The sequence below is a fragment of the Bos javanicus genome, chromosome 6 (genome assembly GCF_032452875.1).
Source record: "Bos javanicus breed banteng chromosome 6, ARS-OSU_banteng_1.0, whole genome shotgun sequence".
Classification (NCBI taxonomy): Eukaryota; Metazoa; Chordata; class Mammalia; order Artiodactyla; family Bovidae; genus Bos; species Bos javanicus.
The window spans coordinates 40,639,150-40,663,776 of NC_083873.1; the positions used below are offsets into that span (position 1 = coordinate 40,639,150).

Here is a 24,627-nt window from a genome sequence, read left to right on the forward strand (position 1 = left end):
TTTCTTTGGAAGGAATGATGCTAAAGCTGAAACTCCAATACTTTGGCCACGTCATGCGAAGAGTTGACTCATTGGAAAAGACTCTGATGCTGGGAGGGATTGGGGGCAGGAGGAAAAGGGGATGACAGAGGATGAGATGGCTGGATGGCATCACTGACTTGATGGACATGAGTTTGAGTGAAGTCCGGGAGATGGTGATGGACAGGGAGGCCTGGCGTGCTGCGATTCATGCGGTCGCAAAGAGTCAGACATGACTGAGCGACTGAACTGAACTGAACTGAAAGTACATTGAGAAGAGTTTTTTCATCAAACGTGCTCAATACATGTTATTTTTGCTATAGTTGCTACTAATCATCTATTCTCATGACCCTATATGCTAGTGACTCTTAACTTTATATCTTCAGTCCCAACTACCAACCATAGTAATTTATAAAACTTTATGAGACAAACTAACTCTGAACTTTTGGTCCCTGACCCACTCAACATATTTATCCCAATTTTCTGTTTCTTAGCAAATGTTTTCCATTTGTGTAAGTCAGAAAACCTGGAATCATCTGTATTGTTACTCTTTTTCTACTGGTCACTTTCAATCCATCATCAAATTCTGTCATTTTTATTTTGAAAATAAAATGGTCAGACACTTTCACTTTTAACCTCCTTTACATCTGAAATACCACAATTTTCAGTCCATTTCACCATCATATTGTGTCTAGACTCCTGCAGTATCTTCCTTACTGCTTTTCTCTTCTTCATCCTTCCCCCTTGATCAAACCCTTTACTGCCAAATAGAGTGTTTTAAAAACACCGGTCATGTCAGTCTCCTACTTAAACCATCAGTGGCTTCCTATCATACTCAGAAACAAATCTAGCCTACAAGACTCTATGTGACCTGCTCCATGCCCACCTGGAGATGGCCTCACCTTATGAATCCCTCTCTCCTTCAACCTCAATCATGTTAACCTCCCCTTTCTTAAGACTTTCACTCTTGCTGTTTCTTCGACTGGGGATAACTCTTTCTTTACTCTTTTCATGAATGATCCTTTCCTTAGGGCTTACATAAAACATCTAGAGTTAGTAAAGATCTTTTGTATCAGTTAGTGGAGTAGGACAGAGAAGGCAATGGCACCCCACTCCAGTACTCTTGCCTGGAAAATCCCATGGGCAGAGGAGCCTGGTAGGCTGCAGTCCATGGGGTCTCGAAGAGTCGGACACGACTGAGCGACTTCACTTTCACTTTTTACTTTCATGCACTGGATAAGGCAATGGCAACCCACTCCAGTGTTCTTGCCTGGAGAATGAATCCCAGGGACTGGGGAGCCTGGTAGGCTGCCATCTATGGGGTTGCATAGAGTCTGACACGACTGAAGCAACTTAGCAGCAGCAGCAGCAGCAACATTGGAGTAGGAAATGGCAACCCACTCTAGTATTCTTGCCTGGAAAATTCCATGGACAGAGGAGCCTGGCAGGCTACAGTCCATGGGGTCACAAAGAGTTGGACAGGACTGAGTGACTGAGCATGCATCCATGTATCAGTTAGTGCCCTTCATGGAAACAAAATTCAGAGAGTGAGACAGAGGGCGGATTTTAAAGTATTGGTTCATAGGATTGTGGGACTGGTAAGTCAGAAATCTACAGGCAGGCTGGTAGGCTGGAAACTCTGTTACAGTCTTGAGGCAGAATTCCTTCTTCTCTGGGACCTCTTAGATTTTGTTCTTGAGTATTTCAGTTGATTGAGTGATGCTAACCAGATTATCAACTTCCCTGGTAGCTCAGATGGTAAAGCGTCTGTCTACAATGTGGGAGACCTGGGTTCGATCCCTGGGTCGGGAAGATCCCCTGGAGAAGGAAATGGCAATCCACTCCAGTACTATTGCAAGGGTTATCCACTTTAAAGTCAACTGACTGTAGATGTTAATCACACCTACAAAAATAGCTTCACAGCAACATCTAGACTGGTGTTCGAGGAAACAATCAAGCACCTAGGCCTAATCCAGTCAACAAACAAAAATTAACCATCACACTTTCCAGGTCCCCTATGCCCACATATGAGTCTCACTCACAGAATTCTGTCTGTCTCCTTCATGAAATATACCACAATTTTCCCTTAATTATTTTTTACCTTTCTTATTAACTACATCCTTCTTACACCAAACTCTAGTGTTGAAAACAATTCTCTTTTATTCATAAATACATATCCAATATTAGCAAAGTACCTGGCATATAGTGAGTATCCAGTAAATGATCAGTGCTTCAGACATGTTTATGGAAAGTATTTACAACTGGGAGGAGCTTGAGATGAGAAGTTTTGACTCAATCTCCTAAAATTCTATGGTAGTTGGAATGTCATAAATTAAGCATAATTCATTAGAATGGGCATAGTTAAGGAAATTACTGATTCTGTCTCATTTTCTTTTGACATTCCTTTGTAGTTCTCTCAAGCTAAATTATTCAGCACAGATTTCTGAGAATATATAATCTAACACACTCAACTCAAATGTAGCATTGAAAAGACAAAGTTTGGCAACGTTTTATTTTAATGAAGATTTGAATGCCTGCCAGGATCACTGGAATAATTGCCATTTGGGTTTATATTAATGAACACATTGAAGTGGAATTGTAAAAAATGGAAAAAGATCTGACTTTATGGGGTTGGTTAACCACTAGCAACTTGCAGTGATGAATGGTGCCCTGGATTTGTTGTTAGTTTTAGCCACAAGACACTCAAAGTTGCATAGCAGGCTCTTTAAGGAACATGTACTGAATTTGAAAAAATTATTTATTGGGCTCCCAGTGATTTATTTGTATGAATTAATTAGTTCATCCAAAGAGATGAGAAGGAGTAATACTGTTAAAGTTGATCCACATAGCATCTTACCACCACCGTGTGCTTGGGTTCTGGGTCATGAAGACTGGGTTTCTTGTACAACAAATAGTATTCATAAACCCTTAGAGGAAGCAGCTCCTGAACTTGCTGTGTATTCATTTCTGATACTGTGCTAAGTGAAGTAGCAAGCCTTGACACACTCAGAAGACAATTATTATTATTTTTAAAAATTCTTGATGCCTCAAGGGATATGTGAGTTTGAGGTCAGTAGACACATGACTCCCAGACTAAAAAACTTTATCTCAGGAGGATTAATTAAACTAACTTGAGAAATCTGTAGGGTTCTCTAGAAAAATTCAGTAGAATATTTTATTGATTTTTGCAGAGTACTGGTTGTTCCTCTAAACCAGATTCTCCCTCTATCCACATACACTGCTATCCAGGTAGAGATGACATTTCTTAGCTTCCCCTGACAGTTTATGTGGCTACTGAGCCCATGGGATGTAATGAGAGTGACATACATACACACATATATATACACATATATCTTTTTTGTTACGTCTAACTTGGCACAATCACCTGCCCCTGTCTGTGGCTCTTTCATCTTCTCTCAGGATAGTAACATGAAAATGACCTAGTTTTACACAATGCAGATGCGGCCAGTAGCCCAGCCAAGGGATGCAGGGCAATGTGCTGGAAGGAACCTGGATCCTTGAATGTCCTGATGAAAGAAAATTTCCCCATCAGCCTGGACCAGCCCTCCTGTGACTTGAGAGAAAAATAAAATTTGATCTTTTGTTATGGGAAAAAATCTAGAAGATTTTGGAAGTGTTTCTAGGAAATATTTGCTTTCTATGAGAGTTGTTCTTACGCAAGTTGTTTTTTAAAATTACGTGCATCTCTAGTTTGCATTTTATGTTTAAAACATTGCAGTTTATGTTACATCTTTTGATTTTTCACAAAATCTCAGTCAGGATGTCATTAGGAGAAATACTATGTCAGTTTCTCCAATAATTCAAAACAGAGTGAAATCAAACAAAAACAAAGTGCACTCTTTCCCAGTGCGTCCTCAGGGCAAGGTGCGGGCAAAGACATCTTACGGAAGAGCTTCTAGACAGTACCATGATTCAGAGAGACAGCAGGAGGACGGTGTTGCTAATGATAATAATAATGATGGGAGTAATGATCATAAACCTGCTTTTGGATTGTCATCACGTGACAGGTTCTGTCTCTGTGTTTTACTTCCATTATCTTTGCAAAACATCTGTGAAACGATGTTTCTCCAGTTTTGCAGATGACATAAGTGAAGCCCAGAGAGGTCAAGTCTCTTGCCCAGTGGCAACCAGAACTGGCAACCAGAACTAGTCACATTGACATTTTACTCCAGAATACATGCAGTTTTGTGCAGAGATGAGTTACCTCTGCAGGACTGAGAGTGCTGTCTTTAAGAGAACTTTGCTTGCAAGTTTGACCAGGAGACTGGGAGCCCATATGGTCATGCAGGTGAAAGATGGCAGCTGTGTGTGTGTGAAGAAGCAACCGTGTAGAAGAGAAGGAAGGGGTAGATATGAGATATGAAGACTGGACAACTGACTGAATGTGGAGATGAATCAGAGGCAGGAGCTTCTTAGGGAAGAGTTCAGGAAGATATTTGAGTTTCTAGGTGACCAGACCAATGGACAGAACATTTATTGAGAAAAGATAGGTTTAGGAGGCAAAGATCAGTTAAATATCATGCATATGTATTTCACTTAATGAAAGCAAAAACTATTATTTAGATATTATATAGATGATACAGAATGAATTTTATCTGTGATTAAGGTCTAATACTTTAATTCCAAAATCAATTTCTGAGTGGTACCATGAGCCAGATGCCTGGAATTATGAGTGGAGAATATTGAGGTGCATCAAGCTCAGGACATGGTCTTTAGGAAGCTCACAGATTAAACAGAAATAAGAGTCTTAAGTCTACTTTTTATTTCTTTTTTTTCTCGAGTTCTAACTTTTGTTTGTTTGTTTATTCGTTTGTTTGTTTTGTTTTGTTTGTTTGTTACTTTCATAGAGGGAGAGGGGGAATGCTGGGTAGAGTTGTTATGGCTCTTCAAGTGTGAATCCCTCTTTGAAACAAGGATGGAATATCATGCAATCCATAAACTGCTGCCTTCCCTATGGGGACTCCCAAACAAACAAAGAGGAGCCTGAGAGTTGGAAAGTCAACCCACTAGACTGAAGTGTCCCCAAACAGGGAACTTCTGGTCAACATGGATATAATGGTTACTTGAAAGTAAAATTAAGTGTTCATGATTAATTATTCATTGTCAGCTAAAAATAATTAATCTTTAGGATATATGTCAAAAGAATCTACCCCTGCTTCTGCCACACCCACATAAATACACGCCTATAAAAATTACCTAGAAGAATAAAGACGAAAATTAATAGTTACCCCAGCAAGGTGGAATGGAGAGCTGAGTGTAGATAGGACAGTTACATATTTGAATTTACACCCTGTTTGCATGGCATCTTATTAGGTTAAGATAGAAAAGAAACAAACCAGGAAGCATTCAGTTGCCCAAGTATATATGTCACATAAATGCATGTTTAATGCAATCTATTTGATATCACAGGTCTACCTTATGAATTTTAGTTACCCTAGTACTTAGAAGAATGAGAGGAAAATACTAAAGGACTTTAATGTCTATTTTTCACATTCTAAATGAAAGGGATTATGCAGAACATTTCTCATCATCTTCTCATTTATATCAGTATTAATGTCCTGAATCTTCAAATTAAAATTTGATGCCCTGAGAGGCTATCTGCTCATGGTGAGAAATGGCAGTTGAAAGGTTTGAGCCCAGAAGAGCACATGGACCATGCCAGATTTGGGAGTCAGAAGGACAGCCATGTTTATCTGCTCAGACCTGTAGACAACCTTCTCCTCAGAAAGCCCTGCTTCTTGGAAGTCTGACAGGAAACTCTGCTAGGGCATAGAAAATAACATTTTCACTGTTCTTATACCTTGAATCTAAAGTACATGAGTAATACTTTGCACTTAAGGAAGAGTTTTATCTCACTCTTTCAAGAGCTGTACAAAACCAATTATTACCCACCTCCCTTCATGATTGGAAGGGAAGATCTTAATCCCTAATTTGCTGACAGGGAAACAGAAGCTGCCAGGGATGAAGCGATTTGCTGAAGGTCACACAATCAGTCTATAAAAGCCTCAAGACTAACTCTGAGGGCTTGTAACAAAAGAGAAATTGCCTCATACAATTAGCAGCTTATTTTTCTACCCTAATTACCTGATTCCACTCTTTTCCAGGCATGTACAAAACTCCCAGCTTCTCCCTCTCCACCATAAATGGGATTTAGAGCTTTTAATGTTCATGTTCTTTGTAAAAAATGTAGATCTCTATAATTTCACCCTCAGTTCCCTTAATCTATTTTTAAAGTGCAGAAGTTCTCAAATCCTTCGAGAAGGGTGGGGATGCCCCATCAAAGAATTCTCCTCTCCTGCTGGTTCATTTGGCTATTACATCAAATCTTTTGTAGAAATCAGGAGGAAAGGCTAGTGCTACTTTTGGGAAAATACGTAAGATGTCTGGATTGCAGGCGTAATATTGAGGGTGGGATTAACTGTGCTTGAAAGTTACTTCAGACTGAATTTAGCCATTTTAACCCATAGCGGTTCCTCTTTCCTCACAAACACCACTGTGATGGACACCATGCAAGTGTGACTCCCTACAAATCTTGCCCTTTTTTATCCCTTTGCCTTGAGTTTTGGGATGTGCAAGGGTGATGGGAGATGTTAGGTCCCTGATTATGTTACTTTAAATAAGACTCTGATTTAGTAGAGTAGAGAGACTCTCTTACTGGCTTTGAAGAAGTTAGCTTTCATGTTATGAAAAAGTCTCTGATAGGGCCATTGGTAAAGGACTACAGACAGCTGCTAGGACGGTGGTCCCTAATCTTTTTGGCATCAGGGACTGGTTTTACAGAAGACGATTTTCCCACAGACCAGGGTGGGGAGGGGGTGGTTTCAGGATGATTCTCAAAAGAGGTGAATAACCTAGATCCCTTGCATGTGAAATTCATAGCATGGTTTGAGCTCCTATGAATTTCACATTACTCAGGCAGTAATGTGAGTGAGTGATGGGAAGTGGCTGTAAATACACATAGAACTTCATTCACCTGCCTCCGGCTGTTTAGTCCAGATCCTAACAGGCCATGGACTGGTACCATTCCGTGGCCCAGGGTCACGGACCCCTGCACTAGGAGATGAGTGGTCCCAGGTTGACAGCTAGCACAAGAGTGAGGACCTCAGAAATACAATCACAAGGAAACAAACTCTGCCAACAACCATATGAGCTTAGATGAAGGCTCTTAAATCCGGAAAGAACCGTAGCTTTACCAATAATTGAATTATAGCCTTATGAGGTCCCAAGCAGAGGACCCAATTAAGTCATTTTTGGACTCCTGACCTTCAAAACTGTGACATAATGAATGTGCATTTCTTTAAGTCACTAAATGTGTGATAATTTATTACACACAGTAGAAAACTAATATAGACATCTTGTACTTTTAGACATAAAGAGTATTAACACAACATTTTTAGGGAAGAATGACATTTACAAGTATTAAAGTGATACCTCAAAGATGTATTTGAATTTAAAAGATACTTTGACCTATTAAAATTCAAAATAGAGAAAAGGAAGCAGGAAAAGACTTGGAACAGGAAGTAGCCAGGTGTCCAAAACATATTAAGTCTAACTAGTTGCAAATATCTTTCATCCTGTGCCTTGAAAAATGGGAAGAATATGCTGTAAATTATTAATTAATGAGAGGAAATGTCCAAAAGTCATAGCCATATGAAAAATTAATGCTCAGAACACCATTCATTATCACCTAGTGCTGACTGAAATTATGCTTGATTTTGAAAGAGAACAGCAAAGCAAGCTTATGAGTTATGTATATAGATTCTTGTATGACCTTCTAGGTCAGTTTTTTTCAAATGCAACTTTCTGTTAGCAGTCTATTAAAATGGGATCTTTTAAAAATTAAGACTTTAAAAAAAAGATTAGTAAGCATCAGCCAAGATTTAACTGAATCAGAGTCATCTGAGGTAAGACCACTTACACACACCATCCCACACACCAAAGGCTTAAGATTCCAAGTAGTCATTTTAACTACTAATATTTGCCATTATTGGGCTCATCACAAAGAGGTCAATTCAGTGTGTGATAGAAGCAACTTTATGGCTACAATCTTATATATCTTGTTCAGTGGTTCTCAAACTTGGCTGCACATTATAATTACCTGGAGAGCTTTATAAATCCTGATGCTCAAGCTTCTTCTGGGAGCAATTATATCAGAATCACCAAGCATAGTACCAGTTATTTGTAGTTTTTAAAGTTCCCTAGATAATTGTAACATGAAATTGCTGATTTGTAGCTAACACCTTGCATCTTTCCACATACTTTTTAATATATAATTATGTAGCTCAAAACCCAAAACCCTGGTGGGGGATATTTGGGTCAACCATGACTGCCCCACTTTGATGGAACATAAAACTGAAGTTGACTGTTTAGGGCCACACTATAATAATTCTTTTTTGCTGAACTTCATGTTTACTATCTTAATTTATTAAAAAAAACCCTCCAAAACATCAAAACAAGGCAAAGTCCATGTAATGAAGTTACATTATCCTAATTTGTAGAGACGAGGACAGAGAGACCACTGATTCGAAGGGATCTCCCTAGACAAATCAGATATGGACCTGAGTCTGAGTGACACCAATGTTTCTGATGTTTGAACTGTACTTGCAAATCTCAATGTATGGTCCCCAGACCAGCAGCATCAGCATTGCTTTGAAACATATGAGAAAGGCAAATTCTCTACTCCAATCTCAGACCAACTAAATCAGACTCTTTTGAACTGGGGTCCAGCAATCTGTTTTAATAAATCCTTTATGTGATTCCTGGCACAGTAAAGACTGAGAAGCACTGTACTGTATTCTTCATTTCTGTCAGTAGCCTGCTTTTGAAGACCCAGTTTAGCATGTGGTAAGAGAAATTAAAATGTGGGGATAAGATATGGTGAGGGGCTAAGGAATTCTCTCTCACTATCTTCTTTTACTCCTATTTCCCACTTAAATTAACAATATATTTTGGAGAAATGCTATCAGATATATAGGACTGGGAAAAGGCTGGGTGGGGGGCACTCGCAATGTTTACTTTCAGGGATGTTCAACTACTTTCATATAAATACAGCTGTTTTAAGATGTTGATGAATAGTTTATCCTTTTAATCAAAATATAAGAGTTTTAAAAGGTTTCATTAAAAGTGAGTATCTTGGGTCTTTACCTTTCTATTCTACACACACTGAGGATGGCACGCTGACCCCCTCAACACCAGGCTCCTAGCCTGGACTGAGGATCATTGGCACTGCATTGGCACTGCATTGGCATCCTGCTGGTGAGAGCCTGATTCTAAGATAGAATGTTTGAGAGCGAGGGGTAGAGATAGGGACAGACACGCAGACAGAGGGAGACATCTATCTTTAGGACTGACCAGGCGAAGCCCATTCCTCACCGTCTGATCCCAGCCTAGGCTGGCTCCAGAGGCCAAGGCTCTCATCACACTTGTTTGCACTATTGTCTTCAGTCTGGGTCCCCGCCCACCCCACCATGAGTTCCTTGAGGACCCTTTTCCCTCATGAAATGTTCCTGTGGGCACAAAGTCTGGAAAGCACTGGTCTGGGAGTCTGGTGCCCCACAGGTGCTCAGAACATGTTTACCATCTTATGAGTGATGATAAAGTTGAAGACAGCATGGTCTCAGGGTAAGTTGAGATAATCTGCTATGAAGAACAGTACACAAAGGTACCAGTAGCTACAGAAGGACTTGTGGTAAGACTGTATATTTCTGCCTCCCAACTCCACATATTGCTGAAGCAATACATGAACTGTGAACTTCCAGTTGTTCAAGCTGGTTTTAGAAAAGGCAGAGGCACCAGAGATCAAACTGCCAACATCTGCTGGATCATCGAAAAAGCAAGAGAGTTCCAGAAAGACATCTATTTCTGCTTTATTACCAAAGACTTTTATGCCAAAGCCTTTGACTGTGTGGATCACAATAAACTGGAAAATTCTGAAAGAGATGGAAATACCAGACCACCTGACCTGCCTCTTGAGAAACCTATATGCAGGTCAGGAAGCAACAGTTAGAACTGGACATGGAACAACAGACTGGTTCCAAATAGGAAAAGGAGTACGTCAAGGCTGTATATTGTCACCCTGCTTATTTAACTTCTACATCATTTGAGTACATCATGTGAGTACATCATGAGAAACGCTGGCCTGGAAGAAGCACAAGCTGGAATCAAGATTGTTGGGAGAAATATCAATAATCTCAGATATGCAGATGACACCACCCTTATGGCAGAAAGTGAAGAGGAACTAAAAAGCCTCTTGATGAAGGTGAAAGAGGAGAGTGAAAATGTTGGCTTAAAGCTCAACAGTCAGAAAGCTAAGATCATGGCATCTGGTCCCATCACTTCATGGGAAATAAATGGGGAAACAGTGGAAACAGTGTCAGACTTTATTTTGGGGGGCTCTAAAATCACTGCAGATGGTGATTGCAGCCATGAAATTAAAAGACGCTTACTCCTTGGTAGGAAAGTTATGACCAACCTAGATAGCATATTAAAAAGCAGAGACATTACTTTGCTAACAAAGGTCTGTCTAGTCAAGGCTATGGTTTTTCCAGTAGTCATGTATGGATGTGAGAGTTGGACTGTGAAGAAAGCTGAGCGCCGAAGAATTGATACTTTTAAACTGTGGTGTTGGAGAAGACTCTTGAGAGTCCCTTGGACTGCAAGGAGATCCAACCAGTCCATTCTAAAGGAGATCAGTCCTGGGTGTTCTTTGGAAGGAATGATGCTAAAGCTGAAACTCCAGTACTTTGGCCACCTCATGCAAAGAGTTAACTCATTGGAAAAGACTCTGATGCTGGGAGAGATTGGGGGCAGGAGGAGAAGGGGACGACAGAGGATGAGATGGCTGGATGGCATCACTGACTCGATGGATGTGAGTTTGAGTGAACTCTGGGAGTTGGTGATGGACAGGGAGGCCTGGCGTGCTGCAATTCATGGGGTCGCAAAGAGTCGATACAACTGAGTGACTGAACTGAACTCCACATTGGAGAATGTTCTAATATAGAAGGAGTAGCTTATGGTTCAGGGGAGAGGAGTGAAAATTGCAGGAGCAAAGTCCCTGAGAAAGTTTTAATAAAAGGCAGGAGATCCTGAACAGACGTGAGGGACTGAGTGCTGTTAGGATCATGTATGCAGAAGGGATGTTAAAGAATGCCTGGTCAAAGACAGGTAGATTAGGCTTGGAAAGTTCTGAGACATCTAACCTGATTACTTGCAACTTCTTCATGAATTATTGCAGGTTGCTCATTAGAATGCAGGAAGTTTGCTAGTGATTTTGGAGGAGTAATGTAGTAGTATAGGTAGGATGACAGTAAAAGTTGGAAGCAATTCTTTCATAGTCTTTAACTTAAGATAAATAATTTAGCATGATCACTTCATGACAAATAGATGGAGAAATAATGGAGACAGTAAGAGACTTTATTTTCTTGGGCTCCAAAATCACTGCTGATGGTGACTGCAGCCATGAAATTTAAAGACACTTGCTCCTGGGAAGAAAATCTATGACAAACCTAGACAGCCTATTAAAAAGCAGAGACATACTTTGCTAACAAAGATTTGTATAGTCAAGGCTATAGTTTTTCCAGTAGTGGTGTACAGATGTGAGAGTTGGACCAAAAAGAAAGCTGAGCAATGAAGAAATGATGCCTTCAGACTGTGGTGTTGGAGAAGACTCTTGAGAGTCCCTTGGACTGCAAGGAGATCCAACCAGTCTATCCTAAAGGAAATCAATTCCAAATATTCATTGGAAGGACTGATTCTGAAGCTGAAGTTCCAAGTACTTTGGCCACCTGATGCAAAGAGATGACTCACTGGAAGACCCTGATGTTGGGAAAGATTGAAGTCAGGAGGAGAAGGGGATGACAGAAGACGAGATGGTTGGATGGCATCACTGACTCAGTGGACATGAATTTGAGCAAACTCCAGGAGATGGTGAAGGACAGGGAAGCTTAGTGTGCTGCAGTCCATGGGATGGCAAAGAGTCAGACACGACTGAGCGACTTGACAACAACCTAGGGTTGGACAACCTCTTGTACTGGGCTATGGGTTGTTGCAGGAATAGAACTTTGACTTACTTTCCTGTGTTATCACCCAAGTAATACAGTTATCATCCCTCCACATGACATGCCTACATTTGCAGGACTCATCATTTCCAGAGAAGCTTTGGGATTATTGGAATATTTGACATGGAGCTAAATGTTATGCAATTAATTTATTTACTTATATCAATTTTAACAGCTTTATTGGAATATAATTTACAAATCATACAATAGACTCCTTGAACATGAATATGCCAGTGATATTTAGTATATTCACAAAAGTGTGGCCACCATCAACACAACTTAAGAATTCTTAAGACTGTTTTAATCATCCAAATGAGAAACCCTGCTGCCACACCCCTACAAATGCACTGTCTGTCAATCTTTTCTCAGCATTTTACATAAATGCAATCATACTTTATATTGTTCTTTATGACTGGCTTCTTTGACTTAAAAAATATTTTAAAGGCTCATCCATGATGTATTTCATTTTTTATTATTGTTGAAAAAATTTGTATGAATGTAGCATATTTATTTATTCAGTTTTCAGTTCATAAATATTTCTATTTTTTGCACTTATTGGCAATTATGATTAATGCTACAGTGAACATCATATACAAGTTTTTTTTTTGAGTATACATAAGTTTTTATTTCTTTGGGAGTATATACCTAGGAGAGGAATTTCTGGGTCATATGGTCACTCTTATTTAACTTCTGAGAACCTGCCATATTGTTTTAGAAAGCAGCTGTACCATTTTATACTCCAGCAAGCATTGTATCTGGCTTCCGACTTCTCCACACTTGTTTTTATCTGTTTTATTGTAGACATCCCAGCGAGTATATAGTGGTATCTAATTGTGACTTTGATTTTCATTTTTTGAAACTAATTATGTTCAGCACCTTCTCATGTGCTCATTGGCTATTTGTATATCTTAGGAGAAAGGTCTATTCAAGTCCTTTGCCCATTTTTAAATTGTGTTTCTTGATTTTGGATTGAGTTGTAAGATTTCTTTATATAGTATGGATACATATTCCTTATTATGTATATGATTTACAAATATTTTCTCCCATACTATAGGTTGTCTCTTCAAAACAAGAATGAATATCTCAATTAGTGACATGGAAATGACTTTTTGATCTTAAGGACTTGAGATAATTGGTGTTCAGGAACCCAGTGGTTAATTTCCTTTCTCTGATGCTAAGCTGGTTCAGATTGCTGTCATTCTGTAAAATAAGAGTGTGCTGCTTTAAGGCCTCTCTTGCTGTATATTAGACCACATTTGAGTTGTACTCTGACTATAAGAAAATGAATGAAAATTAAAGGGTCACTCTTCTTTTATTTATCAGAGACATTGATTAGTAATATTTTAAGCAAATTATGAAGCCCATTCATTTAAAGAATTATATAAAATATGCTTTGGGCACATTCAGATCTTTTGGATATTTTTCTTATGGGATGGAGTAAGGGAACAAAAAGATAATGAAGAAAGAATAGAAAAATTAAAGACTGGAAGGAAGGGGAAGAAGTGAAAATAAGGAGACAAGAGTTGACATGAAGAAGAGATAAAGGAACTAAAAGAAGGAGAGATTGGAAGAATGACGAAATAGAGAAGGGATCAGGAGGATAGGAAAAGGAGATGAAAAGAGGTCAGGAAAAGAGAGGGAAGGGAAGCAAAGAAAAAGAAGATAGGCAGGCAAAGAAAAAAATAAAACAAAGCAATGAAACAATGCAGACTTCAGAGCCTGGCCAATTTTTCACGAAGGGCCACTTGTAGAGGATAGACTGCAGAGATGCTGGCTCCGAAGTTTGATGATGGCAGTAATCGTGATTCCAATTTGCAACAAATGGTATGAAAGGCAGCGGGACCCCAAATGGAGAGCCCTACACTGAAGGCAGTGAAGTGATAACACAGAAGTAGTGGAGGAATGCAGGGATGCTGAGAGGTTAGTTCTCTACTTGACAACCATTTTGCATCTGATGCGTATTCCACTGTTGCAAAGAAAAAGAAAAAAAAGCTTATTTATCACAAGATCTCTCATCTGGAACAAGGAAGTTTGGATGTTCACAGGAATGCCTTTAAAGTTTTATTCTGTGATGAGCTTTAACTTAGCATTTACTTTTATCCAAGACTTGGTCGTTTTCACCTCTTCTCTTCCTAGTCCTCACCACTCAGTGGGTTGCTGCTGTCAGTGGTCAGTGCAACTGACTCATATCAACTTTTTCCTCTCTCTGGTGTGGCTTCCCTGGTGGCTTAGACAGTAAAACGTCTTTCTGCAATGCTGGAGACCTGGGTTCGATCCCTGGGTTGGGAAGATCCCTTGGAGAAGGAAAGGGCAACCCACTTCAGTACTCTTGCCTGGAAAATCCCATGGACAGAGGCGCCTGGTAGGCTACAGTCCATGGGGTTCCAAAGAGTCGGACACGAGTGAGAGACTTTAATTCTTGAGCCTAATTTTCAAAGCCCCTTTTTCTTTATACCTATGTATTTGTGTGCATCATCTTGATAGATTATATATTACAATGTATAATATAAGTCCTGCTTGTGTGGGGTAAGCACCTAGTTCCATTGTATCCTCTTCCTCACCACCCTAGTCAGTCCCCACAAAGGCTGTCAGAAGAACTGCATTTCAGAGAAGCAGTGGAAGGGAACATTTAGGAAGCGCAGGCAAGGAGAGTGGTGAGGAACGGAAATGGGATAAAGAGTCCATGGATTCAGAGAGAATAATGGTGGAAAGTTGCATGCAATATGCATGTTGGATCCTGATAAAAATATTCTGAAAAGGCAACTAGTTTTACAAATTCTCCAGGTAAATTTTTGTATGGATACTGTAGAAGAGGCAGGGTTTTTCATCTGCATGAGGTTGGACAGAGAGAGCATTGAGATGGACAGATTGAAAGAGGCTGGCATCATCAGAAATCTTTGGACACTATAGATTCCTACAGACCATGGAATGGGGACTGTAAGGGAGAAGATGTGAGGAGGAATCAAGGCAATTTCATCTAGTTCCCAAGGGGCACCTGTAGCATGTGTAACTATGGTTTACATACATGTAAGAGTGGAATACCTGTTGGGCTGCATATGCCATTTAATATAAGACCATTTACTACTTTGCAGGATGAATTACTTTCAAATAATTTCTTGACAGCAAGTGTTCTCTCCCTATTCATAACCAGCAGTATTTATCTTAATGCTAAGCACATAGCAAGGCATCCTTAAGACTGTGTGCTTGGCAGATTGCCCAGCCCACTTCTTGACTCTCACCCTTGCCCTTTGGTGTGCAAGGAAAATCACAGCTCTTGAAGATGTTCCACTCAGGAGGGAGCATGATAGATCCACCTGGATCATAGAGAACCAGAAACAGGGACCTACAGACACCTGTGGTCCAGAGCCATGGTTAACATGGTCTTTCAGAAACTATCAAACTTATCATGACTTTTCTCCAATGCCAGGAACAGAGTTTTTTGATGGGCCCCAATCTACACACAACTAAACTTATAGATGTTAGAGCTTGTTGAAATTATGGCAATATAACTGAAAGGGAAAAAGAAAATCCTAACTAGGAATTGAATTGAGTAAACCTTTCTTCTGTACTCATCCTTGATTGATTGTATGAGAGATAGTGTACCAAAGTGGATCAAAGTCCAAATGGCCATCAACAATTTTCATATGTAGAAAAGATTGATAAGAAGTGTACATATGCTGAGATATCACAGAACTGCACATTTTCTACTTTTCCCTCTCATTTCTCAATGATCCTCTGAGAACTGTGTGAAAGCAGTCAGAAAGAAAGTTCTTACATTCTTAAATCCTCTGTAAAGAATCTGGAGCTCCTTCTTGGTAAATTTGCTCTGGGCTTCCAGAAGCTCGAGAGCCTCGGGCCGATGCCTGACGGTGGCCATTTCCAGTTCATCTTCCACGCTGTCTGTGGAGGAAAACCAAAGTCTTAAGAACAGTCACTGCTCACCAATGGGTATTCACAACAAACAGGAAAATGGAATGAAATGCTTACTGGATGCTTGTGACACTTCCACAGGAAGGATTCTCACGCTGCCAATAAAGGTCTTTATATTTCCCAGGATATACAGTATTAAGCTAATTCTACAGAATAGTTTTTCAAACTTTCTAGTCATTAAATATCACAATATGAACATTTTTACAATATAGATTGAAAAGTGTAAAAATTATGAACAATCTTAAAACCTCAAAACACATTTGAGGTTTTTAATATATATATATATACACACACACATATATATAGACTTATATATAGATACATATATACACACTCTTGTGACCCCATGAGCTGTAGCCCACCAGGTTCCTCTGTCTGTGGGATTGCTCAGGCAAGAATACTGGAGTGGGTTGTCATTTCCTTTTCCAGAGGATCGTCCTGACCCAGGGATTGAACCTGGATCTCCGACAATGCAGGCAGGTTTTTTTAACCAACTGAGCCACCAGGGAAGCCCTATATATACTAAGCACTAGTGATAAAAATGGAATTTTGTTTAATAACAGTCAGTACCACACTTGTATCATGCAACTATGAGGCAGGACTCCACTAATACACTCTGAAGATTCCATTAAAATCAAGTATTTTGCCAGGGGCTACAAATAGGTCAATCAGATTAGGTGCTGAATTGAGTAAAGGACTCCATTGCTGGTTTGACTGGCATAAACCCAGCCTTCACATGGGATGGACTGGAGCCAAGGGGAGCTTCTGGCTATACTGCACTGTGCAGCCAAGGGAATCCATACTTATGGATAAATGCTAAAATATTGTACTTTGCTTTGTGAAATATATATACATATAATTTCCCAAAGATTCTCTACACAAAAAAAGAATTTTGTGTCCATGTAAACTTGGGAGATTCTGTAAAGTTTAATGCTGTTTCAGAGCAAAGCACTGGAGAATTTTCAACAAAGAGTTCTATTTAACTTCGTTTAACCCATTGACCCCAAAGAGTATTTGTCCATTGAACCCCTTCTCTCCACAAGGAACCTCTGCTAAAATCTTCATATGGAATTAAGGAATAAGTGAATCAAGAAACAAATTATGTTGCCACTAAAGTTTCCCTTCCTCTGGAAAACTCTGAACCTTAGCTGCCTTCTGGAAAATTATTTCTCAAACTGAGGTTAGTGGACAGTTGGTGGATCTTGAATGTCTTGTTTGGAATTACAATGTTCTTTATGCATTTTTCTGAGAAATATAGACTGGGCAAAAGTAGAGGAAATTTTAATTAGATTTTCTGAGCAGTCTCTCAATCATAGCATAACCTCCTCTGGACCCATTGACCCTTCCATTGGGAAGAAACAAGACAGAACATTAACTTCTCAACCTTTGCAACCACACAGCAAGCTGAACCACACTATCAACCTGGTTTCTCCCTCCAGCTGATGCAGATTTACAGATGTGCTGAGACTGAGACAAAAGACCCAGAGGATCAGTGTAAGTGCACTAAGTGTGATGATGAGCATCACATGCAGTATTCAAAGCATCACACTTGAAGAGTCTGCCTGCGGACTCTCGTTTACTTAGCTGACTGGTACCTCACTTCTTAATGACTCCTACTTGCCAAAGGGCTGTTTTTATTTCTAGAAGGCTGACAAGCTCTAAAAACATGCCTGAAATCATCAGCAATCACCAGCATATGAGAAGTTATAGCAGCAGCACAACCTAACCTAATCAAGACTCAGATTCCTGGAGGCAAACTCTGCAGAGAGCACAACATGACTCCAAAAAGGACTGGAAAATTCACAGTGTGACTCAGCTACTGTTTAAAAGCATGTGCTTTGGTTGTTTTTTTTTTTTTTTTTTTAACTCACTGTGCTGTGCTTAGTCGCTCAGTCTGTCCAACTTTTGTGACCCCATGGACTGTAGCCTGCCAGGCTCCTCTGTCCCTGGGGATTCTCCAGGCAAGAATACTAGAGTGGGTTGCCATGACCTCCTCCAGGGGACCTTCCCAACCCAGGGATTGAACCCAGGTCTCCTGCAATGCAGGCAGATTCTTTACCAGTTGAGCTACCAGGGAAGCCCTTTCAATACACTACTTAGAATTTATTAAGTCCCAAGAGATGGGCTAGGTACTCTGCTGATGTAATTCTAATGCTCATAATAACTCCACAATGAGATAGAACTGTCCATTTTTTACATAGCTGGATAATGAGTCGCATAGAGGTGAAGAAATGTGTGTCCCAGTGTCACATAGAAGAAGAGACAGGGGTTGAATTTATACCCAAGTTTTCGATGCCAAATCCTTTTTTTTTTTTTCCAAACTCTCTCAATACCAAGAGAAATACCATTGATTAAAAGGAGCATTTTTTTCTCCTCTCCTTTCCTGCACTGTCAACTGAGAAGTGAACTAAATCCACCAGGTCCGTCTCCTCCCTCCTGTTCTTTTGTTGTTGTTGTTCATTTGATAGGTCGTGTCTAACTCTGTGACCCCATAGACTGCAGCACGCCAGGCTTCTCTTTTTAATCTACTGCAATCTGACTTTCTGTTCTTGTTATGGGTTAAATTATGACCCCTCCAATATGACTGAATTTGGAAGTATGACCTTTAAGAACATAATTAAAGTTCAAAGATGTCATAAGGGTGGGGCCCTAATGCACTGTGAACTCTTTCTTTACAAGAAGAGAGAAAGATAGCAGGATACACAGGCACAGAGGAAAGGCCACGTGAGGACTCGGTGAGAAGGCAGCCATCTACAAACCAAGGAGGGAGGCCTCAGGAGAAACCAACCTGGTTGGCACCTTGATTTTTGGACTTCCAGCCTTCAGAATTGTGAGAAGCTGATTTCTGTTGTTTGAACCACTCAGTCTAAGGCATTTTGTTATGGCAGCTGGAGCTAATATATACACCTAAGTAACTTGTTCAAGTTCACACTGTCTCTAGCACCCTAAAGTCCAATTTTTTAAACATCCTGATGAGATTGTTAAAAAGAACCTCCATCCTCCAGAGAGCTTTTGCTCTAAGCCTGGCATATTTTATGTCATTTGAATATCAACAAAAAATTGTGTGAGACATATATCATTGTCTTTATCTTACATGGAACAGAAAAGGACTCACAGAGATTTGAACCTGATGTGAACAGCCGACTCATTGGAAAAGACCCTGATGCTGGGAAAGATTGACGGCAAAACAAGAAAAGGGCAGCAGAGGATGAGATGGTGGGTTGGCATCACTGATTCAATGGAAATGAACTGGGGGTGAACTCCAGGAGATGGTGAGGGACAGGGGAGGCCTAGCATGCTGCAGTCAAAGAGTTGGACACGACTGAACGACTGAACAACAACACAGAGATTAACTAACTCAAGATCATGTAGCTACTAAGTGACAGAGCTGGGATTTGATCTCTGACTTTTCAATGTCAAAAGACCATGAGCTTAGTAATATGCTGTTTTAAGAGATAGCAACAGTTATATATATTAGTTAAAAATCTTGGAGACAAAGTATTTTAAATCAGAAACCAAGCAGCCAGGGAAACCCAGTGCTCTGGGAAAACATGCCTGGGTGCCTTGAGGAAATCACTGTGGTGGTGGCTGATGCCTTGTTGATTAGAAACACGTAGAATAAGGTTTGGAAGTGATGCGATTGCAGAGCTGAAAAGAACCCAAAATGTTGTTTGCTTTCCTGTATTTTGTTGTTGTTCAGTTGCTAAGTCAAGTCGGACTCTGCTACCCCATGGACTACAGCCCACCAGGCTCTGGTGGGTTGTCTTCCACGATCTTCCTCTGTCTTCCATTATCTCCTGGAGTTTTATCAAACTGATGTCCATTGAGCCGATGATGCTATACCATATTTACCAGTGAGAAATCTGGGTTCAGATAGGCTGGGTGGTTTATTTGGGCATTAAACAAGAAGCAGGTGGCACTCTGGTTCCCTAAATCATCTTGAGGCTTCTGCAAAGGTGTAACTATGCAGAAGCCTTGCTGTCAGAGTAGCGCTGCTTATTCAACAGTGCTTTTGCATCCTGACAAATTGAATATAACTAGTGTTTTAACTCACGTGTCTTCTAACAGATCTGTTTTTAATCAGATGACAGATTCCCAAACCCAGATACCCTTGAGCTTCTCTGTCTCTTTTTACTTTTTGTTCCTTAGACTTTAGTCTCTTAGGGCCAAGATGTCCTATGTCTGAGTCAACTGTCCCCTCAGGCCATGACACAGTTGGGCTAGAAATTGGAATTCAAATCACCTGGAAACAATAGTGAGTGTGTTAGTCTTTCAGTTGTGTCCAACTGTTTGTGACCCCATGACTGTAGCCTGCCAGGTTCCTCTCTCCATGGAATTCTTCAGGCAAGAATACTAGAGTGGGTAGCCATTTACTTCTCCAGGGAATCATGCCTACCCAGGGGTCAAAAACAAGTCTGCATTACAGGCAGATTCTTTCTTCTTAGCCACCAGGGAACAATAGTATGAGTTTTTTTAAAATAGGTCTCTTTCTCTTATATGTTGCAACTTCTCTTAAACTACAGTAGAAGCTTATTACAGCCTGATTCATAATTACACAAATTTGACTCTATCCAAGGTTGAACGATATTCCCAGAAACTAACTATAGAACATCTTGCTTTACAAACAAATCTGAGTGTGAAGCCGGCCTTCCTCAGACACACATTTATAAACAAAGCTTATAATGCTGAAATAAAACCTTTTTATGAAGAATAATGTCACTTCTTCCAAGAAGTTGGTTCAGAGATGAGCCCTTGCCTTATCATAGCAGGGAACATTGTGAGACTGTTGGCATGTTCTTCCACCTGAGACCTGTCAGACTACTGAATAGCCCAACGGCATCTAATTTGGCAGACTAAAAATGCTCCATTTAAAATGATGTGAGATCAATGAATAACTACTTGAAGCATTCTAATCGTAATGGGTCTATCAATAGAAGGTCCATCTTTCAATATAGCGTGACCCTTCTTTAAAAAACGTATCCATTTTTATCATGAAAAATCACAAATACTAAAACTTAAAGTTCTGTCTGAGCTGAAATTGATTTGTCTAGCAAAAAATTCAACTGACTTGACTTATATTGCTTTAGCTCATTTATAAAAATACCTTCTGAGTCTTTGCACCTAGTGTTTGTCCTTTATTAAATGAGCTTAAAAGTGATCTGATCTGTATGGCAATAACATGATGATGAGGATGATTACCTTCTAAAATTACATTGTTATTAACTATTTTAAAGCTTCATCCAGTGACACATTGGAAGAGGATTTAACTAATTTTGCTCCAGGTTTTAGCTTTCTACTAAGAGATTCTGGAAGATTCTTTACTATAGCATTGGAAACTGATCCTGAGAACTTCCAGAATAAGAGGGAGATGCTTAGTATTCAAGTCTGACATGTGTGTGCATGCTCAGTCGCTTCAGTTGTATCCGACTCTTTGCAATCCACTGGACTGTAGCTCGCCAGGCTCCTCTGTCCATGGGATTCTCCAGGCAAGAATACTGGAGTGGATTGCCATGCCCTCCTCCAGAAGATCTTCCCCACACAGCGGTCAAACCCACGTCTCCTGAGTCTCCTGCACTGCAGGTGGATTCTGTACTGCTGGGCCACCCGGGAAGCCCATTCAAGTCTGACACATTGGGATAAAGATAAAGCTGCCTGGGAGGAGCTTTCCAAAGCTAATCTTCATGACATCTATGTAATTTCTTTCTTCCCTCTCTCCTTTAAAAACCTGTCCAAGCATAGATAAGATGCCATATATTCAGCATTCCGTTCTGTTCCTTAATTCCACGACTCCCAGTGCTCAAAGTGGTTGGAATTACAACCATTTGAGGAAACTTAGTTTCAGGGTTTCGGAGAAGGCAATGGCAACCCACTCCAGTACTCTTGCCTGGAAAATCCCATGGATGGAGGAGGCTGGTGGGCTGCCATCTATGGGGTCGCACAGAGTCGGACACGACTGAAGTGACTTAGCAGCAGCAGCAGCAGCAGCAGCAGTTTCAGGGGTTATGGAATTGGCTTAGGTTTGCACAGCAGGTGATAGCCGGTGAGCTGGGATGACACTTAGCCATCTTCTTTCATGTTTTATCATTTAACTTCTCTGAATAGAGAGTTCAAACCTGGGTCAGGCCCTAAAGCCCCTTTTTACATTTGCCAACTTTAAATGCTTAATCTCAGGAAAGTGAAGGCTTGGGAGCCCTCTGGACTCTTCCTGTCTTCACAACCATTCACCCACTCACCTAGTGGGAGCTATTTTCTGGTGCACAAGGAGAGTATAAACGCGATTATCTCGAAATTAATCATGCACAGCCCACAACAGAAAGCAATCTATCCATCTGAAGCAGTGTGGGGGTCATAGCACTTCCCAGAGCACCCTGAACAATTAGTACCCGCACATTTTTGTTAGTTGGACAAGCATTACTTCAATTCTGACCCTAAAAGCATGTTAGGACACAAAAAGCCCTTTATAATTAGCACTTTATCCTATTCATTATTCATATATCACATGGAAAATGAAAAGTATCGTGAAAACAGTCAATTATGTTGAATGTCCTCTGTTAGAGGTGGTTGTCGGCAATAACATTGCAGTTTCCATTCCAGGAGAACTTGAATTGCCTTGCAATTTCATGATTGAATTCAATCACTTATAAAACATCACTACTCAGAGGAAAATTGCTGGAGCTATTTCTCACAGCACTTATGAATGGATTGTCTCTACCTTATTTATAAACATAAATAACTCTTCAAACAAGCTTAGATTTTAAAATATAATCACCTAATTGGAATGCTTGTTATTAGCATGAACCATAATATTACCTTCAGTCATAAATAGCCCCTTATGATAGGAGCTCTTGTTCCATAGGTAAGGTCTGTTTTGTTTTTTTTTTTTTTGGTAAACAAGGGAAATAAATATTGACAGTCATTATACACAGAGGAGAAAAAGTCTACAATAGAAATCCTGAGGTAGGGGGAAAAGGAACAAGAAATGTGATTGAACTTACACATAAAGGTATACCCAAAAGGTAGATATACTAGTTTGGAAAGTCAACAGCTGAGACAGACTATGATCAAAGAGAAAATTTAAAAAGTAGTGAAACAGAGATAAAAAAATGATAGCCCATCATAATTCACTAAATTAAAAATGCCCCAATAAGAGTTTCTTCTGACCCTTGATAAACTTTCTCTTGTTTGTCCTAAAGTCTAATAATAATAGCAAACCATTTTTATAGCATTTGTTCTGTGCAAGCACTTTACACACAATAACTTATAAACTCCCCATCAGCATTCTCTGGATGTTATATTCTATTCTATAGATGAAGACACTGTCAGCAAGAGATTAAGTAACTTGCTTCCAATCACACAGAAGCAAAGCCAGGGTATGAACTCTGGAAGGACCTGCTCCAGGATCACATAATTACTAGTCTGCTGTTTTGTCTCCTACAGAAAATGAGGGAATATGATGCTCTACACATCTACAAATGTCACACCCAACCCAGAATCGGCTTTACACAGAAGATAGAGTTATGTTAGAATTGAAAGTGATCTGGAATCCAGCCCCTCAACTGTATACATTTAAATACGGAGTCTTACATTTAGTGGTTGTAGACTAAGGGCTCTTGGGCACTTCAGTGACAACTGTTCCCATCCGCAGTGCATTCACATTCTAATAAGTTTCTGACTCCACCTCAGGAGCAGGCTTGGATGTGGGAGGAGGGCCATTGACTAAAAGGAGCCCTGAGGCAGACTAATAATATCTGACATCTGATGGCTAGCTCTTTGTAGGAAACAAAGTTATTTTCCTTTGTTACTAAAGCTAAACGTCATGATTATTCTGTGCACAGGTATCATCACCCGGTTTTTATAGATGAAGAAATCAATGTTGGAAGGAATGTTGTAACTTCTGAAGGACATATAACTTCATATATAACTTCTGGGATATATAAATAGGAAGTTATAGAGTCAGGACTTCACCTCAAGTTTACCGACTGTAAAGTGTAGAAGTAATGGCTGATTACCTGAGAACAAAGGAGGGAACATAAAGTTGAAAAGGATCTTGAGTGTATTATAGCAAATCATAATTACAACAAAAGACTCAGGCATCAAATTATGATCTTTAATCATTAGGGAAAAAGCTTTCTTCATTTTATGTCATTTCCAAAGGTAACGTGCAGGTGATACATTTCTAAAAGCTTCTTAATGAAAAATATTACATTTATAATGGGGAATGAACATTTGGAAATTTTATTTATGCCAAATGTAATGCCCAATTCATAAGATGTTACTGTGTTGTGTGTCACGTTAGAAGGTGGAAGGTAAATAAATGGAATTAATTATCCAGGGGAGTTAAAAGCACTTTGTATAAGTTTAGTGATGATAAATTCTTGGCAGTATACTAGGAGAATGTTTTCAAGCTAATGTCTGTGATGGTAGTAATATTCTGCCATAAAACATTGATCCATCATGGCTATGTTTAAAACAGAGTACTAGGAAGACTGAGCAGTGACCTAGGTTTTGTTATGTTTCTTCTAGGTTTATGCTATGGATAATTTCTTGGTTCAAAGAAAGTTAGACTGTGTAGTCGACATGCCAGCTGGACATTTGTTGTGTG

General features: G+C 39.8%; 1 protein-coding gene across 5 annotated transcripts in view; it reads right to left on the reverse strand.

The window, feature by feature from the left end:
• Positions 1-24,627, reverse strand: part of KCNIP4 (potassium voltage-gated channel interacting protein 4) — a 1,316,619-nt gene that overhangs the window by 90,289 nt on the left and 1,201,703 nt on the right. For all 5 annotated transcript variants that reach the window (XM_061419778.1, XM_061419781.1, XM_061419780.1 and 2 more), the window contains one exon: positions 15,871-15,995. In XM_061419778.1, the coding sequence (XP_061275762.1) occupies positions 15,871-15,995 (125 nt within the window). The remainder of the gene's footprint in view (positions 1-15,870; positions 15,996-24,627) is intronic.